Genomic DNA, 12,288 nt, shown 5'->3' on the forward strand with positions numbered 1-12,288 from the left:
TTCCCAATTATGAGATCACATGAAAGTTATGTGAAATTCTAATGGATATTTTCCATTGGAAATGTGATTTATTTTTTGAGTGTAGGAGACATAGTCGCTATATTCATAGTCTGGCGGATAGAATCTCGGGAACCAATTGAGCTGTCAAATAGCGGAACCAATCGAGCAAATCACGACCAACAACAGAAAAGAGCACATCAGCTATGCTGCCGCTATTCGCATAACAGTCCCATGCCCTATGGATTTCCTATCTACATAGGACTGTTATGCGAATAGCGGCAGTATGGCGATCAAAACTTCGGAAACCCTTTTCTCGTGACTCAAGGTTCGCCTATGCAAACTAACACCATCTTTGGGTTGGGGAAAGTTGACCCTATCCGATGTTGCTGGTTATTTGCGATCGATTGGCGAGGAAAGAATAATCAACGTTTTGTTTATAAAAGTTGATAGTACCTTTTCAATAGTCCAACAAATATATTGAAATGGTTCCGCTTTTTGATTTTTTTTTCCTCTGTTCGGGACATAAAACCACTGCGACCAGTAATTTGATCTATTGTAGTATATCCCGTGTCCTTAGTTTAGTGCATGTCGTATTACTCCATCACTATTGAGAAATGATGAAGTATTCGGTTTTGATACAGTTGTCATTCTTGCCTTTATCGCAAGGAATCGATTCTAATTGAAAGGTCCCGCTATTTATACCCTTCGGAGTGTTGAAACACCCTCCAAAGGCGCGCCCCTTTGTCAGTCAAAATTGGATTCCTTAGCAAAAAAAACAAGACATGACACCGATAATGACCATGCATCAGAACCCTAGTCTTAACCACTTCAAACTAGGAAACAACGAATAGAAGATTAGGAATCACATAGGTGAAGACTAACTAACTCATTTTTTCCTTGTTTCAAGATCATCCTCGGTCCACGCAACCCGAGGACTTATCACTATCAACAAGGCATAAAAAGTAACAAGGACTAAGATGTGTTCCTTTGATTACTGTAAAATCCTGTTCCCCTAGTTTGAAGTAGTCAAGACTAGGAATCGGTGGTAGATCTTACTAAAGAGCCTGAATTTATAAAGAGACGACATGTCAAAATTGGAATAATCGATTGTCTGTCAAAGTCATAGGAAAAGTCATTCCAATCGAGCAGAAGACCTGTCAAATGGATAAGATGTCGCCTCTTTATAAATTCAGGCTCTTTAGATCTTACATCTCGTAACGTACCACGAAAAGGTGATCTACCCACGTTACGGGGCTCCGCTTTTTGATAGATCGTAATTCTATCCGCCAGACTATAAATATAGCGACTATAAGGAGACCTACTGCCCTCATGATGTTTTGGGTTATGTCAAAAAAATGTAAATATTATTGACCTGTGCACCGAAAACTAGACAAAACGTGGAATAAGGGGGATAAAAATCGAATGGCCAAAAAATCGAATTATTCAAAAAGGGCCAACTCACCAAACGTCGAATGATTAGAAGAGAGACAAGAGGTTAAATGAACGAACTGTCAATTGATTAGTTAGAAGGAGGATAAATATCAAAACAATAGGATTTTTTGATTAGTTAGATAACAAAATAGTCCGCAAAAAATGAGACGATAGGGACAGATTTTGAACTTAAGTCAAAAATTTTATTGCAGCTTCTATGGTCCTATATGCCAGTTTGCCAGTCAAAGGACCAGCAACCCGCCACCTCTAGCATGATGTTGTTGAATAATGTGTTATACAATAAAATAATATGCTTATGTTGTACCCACCTCAAGACTATTGTGAACGTATATGTAAATCAAATTATCCACCGTAGATATCTGTAGCGCCGGGAACCCTGTAGAGAAATAACTACCATTAAAAATCTCCAGTAATGCTTCCAAGATAAATTTACCTTGTAATCTGAATGCTCTTAATGAAGCCACGGTTGAGTCGAAAATGATCTTTTGATATAATGTTGAGTATGAATGGTCCATTGCAAATATGTCCAAAATGTTGGAACTTTTCTCCGAAATCGCTATCATAATCATTTCCTCGACATTTACGGCCACAACAGCATTATAGCTACCACTGAACGTTTTGAAGTTTATGAACCGCATCGCAATTGGATCGTAATAGTACAGTTTGAGCTTAGGAATCAGCGTATGCAATTGAAGTTGTAGAGAATCGGATACGGCCAGTAAGAGTGACGTATCGTTAGCGGAAACCAAATAAAATTCGGCACCGAATGTATTTAGTGGAAGTTCTTGCAGAACACTAAGCTCTTTATTCTTGTGCACAAGTATAACTAGAACAGATTTTCCTTTTATCTCCACCAATGATACAATCAAAATTTCGTTCTCCTCGATGTACGGCAATTCTTTCCATTCCGATCTTATCAAAACACCATCTATCAAAGTATTAGCGAAAAATTGGTCGCCACGTGATGACTTTTGGTGAACAGTAACGTTGATACGATTCACACCGTTTATACAGGTATTATCCAAATTAATTGTTCTGGACGCATCAGATTTTTCACTGTATTGTCGACTTGCGGTGCTTTGCACCATAATAATCCCATCATCTAAAGGAACGTTTTCTATGTATAACATGTGCGATTCCGTTGCACTATTAGCAACATACGCATCACTTGAAACGGATAGTTGCTCTCTGATTACTGGAATTAGTGGCAATAGATCTTCTACTGAGGAAAGTCGGAGCTTCATCATTTTCTGCACTGATATACCATTTAGCGTATATTCAATGGACAATCCATTTTGCAAAGTACCTTCGGCGGTAAATATCAACTTTTTGAAAAACAGCTCAGCGGCATGCAGCATAAAGCTCGACTTGTATGCATCGAGCAAGTTGAAATCATTGCATGTCATTATAGACGTAGGTCCAAGTAGCTGAATGGTTCCTTTTAAACGTTTGGGTTCAACCATGACCTGGTGCTCATTCGACGATCTAGAGACAATCTCATTCACTGGAATTCCATTGATTACGTGAACTGTATTTTGTTTATTTGATAGCACCAAGTTTGAGAAAGTAACATATCCAGTAACTTGTTGGGACTTTTCCTAAAAATATTATAACATAAAAGAGAAAATAATGGTTAAGCAATTTTTTATATGGTGATTTTCAGCTGTAAGATATTTCATCTTGCATATTCCTAGGCAGCACCAGGTTATTAGATGATAGTTTATTAGGCGAAAAGAACATATCAAGAAGACTGGCAACTTTAGCAGAATCAAAAGCATAAATACAGTGGCGCTGCGGGGGGATGATCGAACGGACGAACGTAAAACTATGAACACCTGAATATCGCAGAAGTAAAGAAATAAGACAGCAGGAGGAATGACTTCATCTGTAGGGTCAGGTAGGGCAAGAGTGCCACCCCCAATAATTTTGAAAATACATATATTTTCCAGTGGCGTCGCCGTAACCTCAATCTACCTGTTCAACAACTCTCAACACGTAACCAAACAAAACAATATTGGATCAAATGGATACAAATCAGTGAAACTAGAATACCCTGTGCCTTTTGAAACTGATATGAATGTAAACATGACCCTAAATAACGTTTTCAAAGTTGTTGAACAGGCAGGCATAGAAAATCATTTGCATTCATTTTGTGCATTCATTTACATTCATTTGCCCCTAACTATTTTCATCAACAGAATTTCGCAAAATGGTTTAAGGAATTTTTGTAGGTTTTGTTATTAGCTACAATTTTTGTTAAAAACTCAAATCCGTATCTCTTATGCATGACGAACCAGAGCAAACAGAATCCACTACTGTTTTTCAGTGAATGTATTTTACATTCACTGAAAAACAGTAACGAGTTCTGCCCGCTCTAATTCGTTATGCATAAGAGATACAGATTTTAGTTCTTAACAAAAGTTGTAGCTAATAATAAAACCTACAAAAGCTTAAGACATTGCTTTGCGGAATGCTGTTGATGAAAAAAGTTAGAGACAAATGAATGTAAATGAATACATGAAATTAATGTAAATGATTTTCCATGCCTGTGAACAGGTAAAAAGTGAGGTAACGCGACGCCACTGATATTTTCAATGCTATACCTCACCCATGAAACTATGGAGTACGTACTACGAAAGGCCGAATCACAAAAGGCCGAAAAAAAAACTCGGGAAAGCGACAAAGTTCAGAGTTTTTTCGGCCTTTTGTTAATTTGTTTTGAATAAATTAAATTACATTATTAAAGTAAAGTTTCAATAAATCTTCGAAATAAAATGTAATTGAAGCTACTTAATAGCCATTTGATTTCCGTAATGAAAATTAAAAAATAAACTTAAAATTTGGTAGCTTTATTTTTATGTTTGTTTGAGTGTTTAACGACGATTTAATGACAACCCTAATAAACAAATTCCATAAACGAACAGTATCCCGGATGGGTAAACTATCCTACAAATGGTTTGGATGATACCCCGAACACGTCGTTAAGCTCTCTTTTATGATTAGAAAGGCTTCAGAGGCTGAATGAGAGAGAAAGTGATAGCTTTATTTATTTAACGTCGATAAGGTGGCTTCGCAATGATGAAATTCAATATGGGAGGTATTCTCAAATCGAAAATTTTCGTTAGCAGCGATATTGCTGTTGGTGCGTTTTGCTGAACGTTCTAGTTACACACATTCGACTGCTTGCGCAACTCGCCACCTAATCAGAATGTTGAGTAGGGTAGATGGGGCAATATGGTCCCCCTAAGAAGAACACATCATAACACATGAAAAACATTCATAAATGTATGATAGATGTGATCATGCTCATGCATTGGAATATGTTTGATAATATACAACGTTCAAAATATGGACAAAATATAATAGACTCAATAAATTATTATGTTTGAAAATTTTTAGTTTTTGCTCCGATCAACAACCATACGGGGCAATATGAGCACCCTAGTAAAAGTTAACGTTTTGACAGGTTTTCACTAGAAAATAACATTCAGGAATCATGTGAAATAGAAACATAAGTTCTTTTAGCAACAGTTACGTGTATTGCTCGCTGTAGAACCAGCGGATCAGTAAAATGTAATATAGTGAATGCAATGTTTGTTTTCTTGACTGCATATCTTATAATATTCCAGAGATTTTGGGCTAATGTTACATTTCCATTATTATCTTAGACATGTAATTGAATTTTGATAGGTTTACATGGAGAGGCATTTTTTTTTGTAGTGATCACAGTGTCAGCACTTGCCTAAACTCTACACTGGACCCCTTTTATTGATAAATTTTGCTTCTATGAGCCTCTATTTTAAATCAACACACAGACGTTCCTAGACTATGGTCCCCGTTTGGTCACTGTTGTTTTTGTCTTGATCCAAATAGTTTTGATAATATAATTGCGCATTCTTGTTTTTTTAAACGGTTGATTTTTGTCCCAGTCTTGTCTTCTGTCACTTATTTTGTTTTTTTTTTTTAACTCTTTATTTGTTTCAAATTCAAAATAAATTACATTTCATTTTAACCTAGGTGCTCCAGTTACTGCAGTAACGTACCAGCCTTAATTGTTATGATATATATCTAAGTGTTTTTACATTGTTCATGTCTTGGCAATTCAGTATTTTAAACAGGTTTTTTAACCTGCATGTCAGTATAACAATTGATAGCTTAAAACTAAAAACTAAAACTAAATCTTATCTAAGTATAAAGGGAATTAATCGTTGCAATTGAGGATTGCAACGATTTTTGCCTGAAATTATTAATTATTTTGTTGGACATTTGTTCTAAAGTCTCAACATTCGAAATTCTATGTACCTCGGTAGTACTGTACCAGGAAGGCAACTTCAAAATCATTTTCAGAACTTTGTTCTGAATCATTTGAAGTGCTTTTTTCCTGGTAGTGCAACAACAAGACCATATTGGCACAGCGTAAAGCATGGCCGGTCTAAAAACTTGTTTAAATATTAGAAGTTTATTCGTCAGGCAAAGTTTGGATTTCCTGTTTATAAGAGGATACAAACATTTAATATATTTGTTACATTTAGCTTGAATGCCCTCAATGTGATCTTTAAAAGTTAATTTTTGGTCAAGTATTAATCCAAGATATTTCACTTGGTATTTCACAGGAAATTGGAACTCCGTTCATAGTGACTATGTGACTACTACTAGGTTTCAAAAAGTAAGCTCTAGGCTTATGTGGAAATATTATAAGTTGAGTTTTGGAAGCGTTGGGAGAAATCTTCCATTTTTGTAAATAAGAAGAGAAAATATCTAAACTTTTCTGCAGTCTGCTGCAAATAACACGAAGACTTCTTCCTTTAGCGGAAATGCCTGTGTCATCAGCGAACAAAGATTTGTCACTTATTTTGTCATTTTGTCTTGTGTATTGTGTCAACTTGTGTCTATTGTCCTTCCCCATCTGTTTTTTAACTCGTTCTGTTACTCTGTTCATTGATATATAAAATAGTAATATCAGAGTTGGTTGGAAATGCTAACATGAAGCTTTAGTGTGATGATTTATTAGCTAGAGAATGATCTTTAGAAGAGGGTAGATGGATAGTTCCGTTAGAGTACGGCAGTATGAAAATTGAATAGAAGTAGTAATATCAATTATACGATAATATGGTCGCATCAGCTCCTGCAAACAATGCATCCAATCGTCGATCCGGCGCAACTGGTAGCTCGCAAAAGCCTACCAACACCACTAGCAGGTAGAGGAAAATTTCCCTATCTGATGGTAGTGCTAGCATGCGTGGGCGAGCCACCAGCCACGCCAAATCGACGAGCCACCAGCCACGCCACGTTCCTCTGAAAAAGTTATCGAGATTTCTACTAATTAATGACTTATTGACAATTACCTCTCATGATCCTTGGCTCCACTATGATTTTAAGTTACCACTTTTTGATTATTTATCAAATACCTCTCCGAGTATATAACGCCCCGATGCCTTGTTGGTTTCTGGTCTCATTTGGATTGGTCCTGAATTTGTTTGATATCCTGTTCGAAGTGTTTTTATTCCTTATCCTTAGTCCATTGAGTTAGGTTATTTCTTTGAATTCCAGCTTGTTTTATGATTCGCCATTCATAAAGATAATGGGTTAAAAGGGAGCAAATCATACATAAAGGTAGATTAGTATTAGTTGTACTTGATCCAAACAATAGAAAGAAGCATAGATAAATTAGTAGGAAAATAAAACTAATATATAACTAAAAGTGCAATGGATAAGTGTATAGTTCCGGGATCATTTTAGTGTTAAGAGTTATGTCAGTTTTGATCCGTATTCAGCCCTGCCGCCCCCTCCAGCACTATTTGCAGCAATTGTTATAAGATTATGCGACACTGCTACTACTACTATGTTAGATGAATGACTTGTCAATTTTCGCTAGAATAGAATACTGTTTTCTAACGCAACGCAATGTTTCAATGAAGGTGTCTTTCAATAAATAACTCAATCAATTTAATTTTTGAAAATTTGCTCAAAAGGGTTTAGTTGACACATCATACCTTACCGAAAACTAAAGCAGAACAATCCTAATTCTTATTTCAAACCTATCAACATATTTAACACACCTTTCCTAAAACTTCACTTATTCGTGAGCACCTGATTGAAGATATGATTGCTATTGACATTGCCTGTAATTACCAAATATACTAAATAGAAAGATTTATTATACAACTCTAAAGGCTAGTTGCCTCCCTAAGCGGACTCCCCGCGTCCTATCTCATATTATGTCAATTAACTTTCTGAATTCTCTAATTGAAGTTCATTTGATGATTATTTAGTCTTATTTAAAAAATAACTGAAATCTCTACCTACCTACACAATCATAACCCATGCTTTTAAACTAAAATTTAACGTGTTTCAAGTACTTCTGGCTTTGACATATATTTATTATATCTTTGTTCGTTCAAGTGACTAAAATGCTTCTCTTTGTTACAATACCATGTACAAAAATGGTGTTTAGCATTGTTCCCTGAGTAATACCTTCAATAGTATTATTCCCTTGCAAACCCAAATAAATCTATCTGCGTAAAAAAAAAGAAAAAAAAAAGAGTGATTTGCGGCAAAACCCGCCAGTATCGCACCCAACGTCAGTGCCTATACGTAAGCGTACTACGACGCGGCTCTCAATCAAAAAAGTAACAAGTGTGATACTATCACTGCTAGACTAGATCTTTGGTTCTCTCATGCAGTGGTTCATCAGAGGGGAAGCTTAGTAATCCCCATTGCCTGCCCATGGCGCCATTTTATCGCGGCATGAGCCAGCAACGCCGGCCATAAACCTACCGTCTCCAACACTCCACTAAAAAGCATGAAATTAAGCCCGCCCACCAGCAACAAGGTGCAAAAACTAGCCAAGGGGAGGGTTTACATGGACATGCATATTAGAAGCATTTTCAACAAGTTTGTAAAAAAATTAGATTTTCGACCTTTCTGGCTTTCGGCCTTTTTGATTTTAGGCCTTTTCGATTTTCGGCCTTTTGTGGTACCTTAGAATATTTTCGGCCTTTTGTGATTCAGTCTTCTATACGGGTTCCGAGCGGTGCTCCTATATTATTGAAAGTTCTGTGCTGATGTATCGAAAATCGAAATTATTTATAATAATTAGACATAATAAAATAAGGTGGGCGTTGGCCAAATTTGGATTTTTCAGATAAAATCCTAAATAGGACTTAGATTTTTTAATACTCTAGTAACCTCAAGTCCGTGCTCTTTCACAATGTTTCATGGTGATTAATCAACACTCAAGGGGGTAAAATATAAAATTTGGGGTGAATTTCAAAGAAAGGGAACTTGGAGTGCAGAGCGCACTGCCCACTGGACGAGTCTGAAGCCTGGCCAAGTGAGTGAGGTATGGGTTTATTTGATTGAACGTCATTTCCAATGTATATATTGATACATTCAAACCATTGGCATTTGAGATAAGACAGAGATAGGATGCGGAGGGCCCGCTTAGGAGGAGCGTAACCCATGTTATGGTTTCCATTTATTAAATAGTTCAGATAGGCTAGAAATTACAGGTTCATAGTGAGAAAATGTACCATATGGCCTGTAGACATAGACATACTTCAAGTCTCCGCGTACATCGTACGGGTTAAGCAAAAGATGTGCGTTTGACTTTATACTGTCGCATTAATGGCCCTTCGCTCACTTCTATTCAATTTTCATATTGCCGTACTCTAACGGAACTATCCACCTACCCTTTTATAAAGATCATTCTCTAGCTAATAAATTATCACACTAAAGCCTCATGTTAGCATTTCCAACCAACTCTGAAAATCGCTAACTTCGCGTATGAAGTAACATAAAACACTTTGAAAGTGTATGTTGGTTTCGTCTATTAATATAATAAGTAAACCTTGTTTGGTTATTTTGGATATTGAGGGATCTTCGTTAGAAATCGTCTGTATCAGTAATAAGCAAAAACCGATACTTTTCCAGTTTTGTCAATCCATTACGAAAATATGACCAGAAAGTGATTGTGAAAAATAGGGTTAAATTGAAATTTTTTATTTATCTATTCGTCGTCAATCAAATGTTTAATTTACAAAAAAAAAACCTGTTTACGAGTAGAATCAATCCCATCCCATCGAACTACAACCCTGTATCAGCTGTAGGTCCGCTACAATAGGCTGCAGAAACTGATTCTTCCATCGTCATTGTTCCACACGATCAGATTGTGCAGATTAATCGAGAGTGGGATAACTCTGACGTCACTCGTATGGTTCTGCGGTGGTGAGTTTTGCGGACAACGGTTACGGTGATAAGAGAGTGGGAGATACTCTCATCCAGGACCCGAAGAAGAACATCGCAAGGGAGCGATCACGGTTGCATGATGACCTGTCTAACACAGTTGTAAAAGGGCAATCCAACCACCGAGTGCGATCGGAAACTGCGCGTGCGGGCACTTTTAATTCGTTTGTTTTGTATTTAGGCTTAAGTGAAAATTAAATGTTAAAATAAGACAAATAAATGTAGTGTTAATTGTATGTTTCGTGTATTAAAATAAATGTAGTGTTTTCTATTCGCGTGTGTAATTTTATTGTGAATAAGAAGGGAGGACTAGGTTGGCCGCAGGACATGGATGAAAATTAATTGTTCGCCCAACTCGACCCATACATCACCCTTCGAGTGTTGAGGAGCCAGACGTAGTCGAAGGCGGAAGAAGGTATTCGGTTCCCCAACATTTAAGGTCCTTCGAACCGGATCGGTTGGACTACGGAGATTTGGAACGGACAGTATCAGTTGGGCTGATTCAGACCCGTACGGTAGCCTGAGGCAGGCTTGGATTGGCGCCATCGCGGACGGCGTTGAATAGGAAATCGCCATATCTCCCGTGAACAACAGTTTTACGGCCATCACACAGGAAGATAATTAACACCGCGCCATCACTACATTACGGCACAAAGGACATCCAAGGATAAGGGATCCATTCTTACCCTCACTATTCAAGAGGACAGCGTGGCTTCGTTTTGGGCATCCATCGGTTGGATTGTTCCCACAGGTGAGTTGGAACAAAAAACCTATATGTCCATTCGATGCTAGGGAATTGCGCCATCCTAACACACGTTTTTTCTGCAATCTATTTGATTATTCGGTTGGACTGCCCGGCTTTGAGGATTTGCATGCGTATGCCAGGAGTGTTGGACATCGGTAATCGATCTCGACGTATGGAATTACATAGAATCATTGGATCGTTCGTAGGTTTGGACAACTGATCCAGCACCAGATTTACTTCTCCAGGTAAATATATTTAGATCAGTATATGTCCAGCCTTTGCAAGTGTTTACGCGATACTAACGCCACATTTCGACGTATTTCTTTGCATCCATCCTTTAATATCCACCGAGACGGAAAGACGCTGTTCGAAGACGAGTTGTTGGTTTGTTTTCTCGACCTACATTCCTGGAACTGGAACTGGTAGAACCACGAAGACAGACGTCATCCTAATTCCATTTGATTGAGGAGCATCACGGCCATCTTCGAGGAGACGATTTGGAGCGTGACAAGAAGAGGCGGCATCGATTCATTTTCTCTGTGGTGAGTGACAAGAATGTATATGTCTCCGAAGCGGGACCTCAGATAATATACGCTTTTTAAATGAATTTCGAATCCTCTTCAAATCATTTACAACGCAATCCCTGAGCAAAAACTGTTCGTTATCAGAACAATTGACTCATTCTGCTGTGAATTTTGGACGCTTTTGGACGTTTTTTCTGGCCGTTTTTGGATTGGATTGGTGCCGTTACTGGTTCCACGGGTTAGTTTGAACAGTATATGTTCTGCCGAAGCTTTACTTTGGATACTACATGCATTCCTTCCTCTTCTTTGGATCCCAATCTGAACTGTTTTGCTGACAAGTTGAACGAGTGGACTTTCGCTTTGTAAATCGGACACAGCGAGCTGTTTGGAATCGAGTTAGCAGTTGCTGTTTGTTCTCATAGGTGAGCTACAACAGTATATGTCCGCCGAAGCCAGGTTTTGGATACTACAGTTGGTTCTTTCCTCCTCTTTCCTCATCAATCGAACGATTACGAGCTAAGCTGCAACAATCGGTGTGAAGTCACTGTAATCAACGACGCTACAATTTACTGGGTTAGGTGTAGCAGGTCGCAGTATATCGTTCTGTTCTCTCAGGTAGGCTTCAACAGTGTATGCCAGCCGAAGCCTTGGACTATCGGATCTCTACACCACCCAATTCTTCTATTTACCGGTTTGAGTGACGCATATCAACAATGCCGACCCGCGACAAGAAGCCGCCAGCGTTCAAGCTGTTGATGGTCCAGCTTAACAACATCCAGACATCTTTGGACGACATCTGGAGATTCGTGGACGGTTACCCGTCGACAACTACAGCAAGTCAGGTCAACGTTCGCTTGAATAGGATCGATGAGTTGTGGGAAAGGTATGGAGAGATTCTAATCGATGTTCAAGCTCATGATGACTTTGAGGATCAGGATCAGGAGTTCGATAAGGCTAGGTTAGCGTATAGTGATAAGTACTACTATTGTAAGGCGTTCTTGATGGATAGGGCCAAGGAACTGCAGGATCCGGAGGAAGTTGAACAATCCATACGAGCAAATGAGTCGTTGACACACGGCCATGGTACCCTTGATCATGTGCGTTTGCCTCAAATTAAGCTACAAGTTTTCAACGGGGACATCGATGAGTGGATCAGCTTCCGTGATCTGTTCACTTCACTTATACATCGGAAGACGGACTTGCCCGAAGTGGAAAAGTTCCACTATCTCAAGGGATGCCTGCAGGGAGAACCAAAGAGCCTGATTGATTCATTGAAGATTACGAAGAACAACTACCAAATTGCGTGGGATATGCTGTTGAAGC

At 38.3% G+C, this 12,288-nt stretch overlaps 1 protein-coding gene across 2 annotated transcripts in view; it reads right to left on the minus strand.

Annotated features, from left to right (window-relative positions):
• The window catches only part of LOC135713118 (uncharacterized), a 97,147-nt gene that overhangs the window by 953 nt on the left and 83,906 nt on the right, over positions 1-12,288 (minus strand). For both annotated transcript variants that reach the window (XM_065236229.1, XM_065236228.1), the window contains exons 14-15: positions 1,886-3,050; positions 1,761-1,828 (exon numbers count right to left, since the gene is read on the minus strand). In XM_065236229.1, coding sequence (XP_065092301.1) covers positions 1,761-1,828; positions 1,886-3,050 — 1,233 coding nt within the window. The remainder of the gene's footprint in view (positions 1-1,760; positions 1,829-1,885; positions 3,051-12,288) is intronic.

Source organism: Ochlerotatus camptorhynchus, unplaced genomic scaffold (assembly GCF_037179485.1).
Source record: "Ochlerotatus camptorhynchus isolate MF236.1 unplaced genomic scaffold, CSIRO-AGI_Acam_v1.1 ptg000538l, whole genome shotgun sequence".
Taxonomy (NCBI): Eukaryota; Metazoa; Arthropoda; class Insecta; order Diptera; family Culicidae; genus Ochlerotatus; species Ochlerotatus camptorhynchus.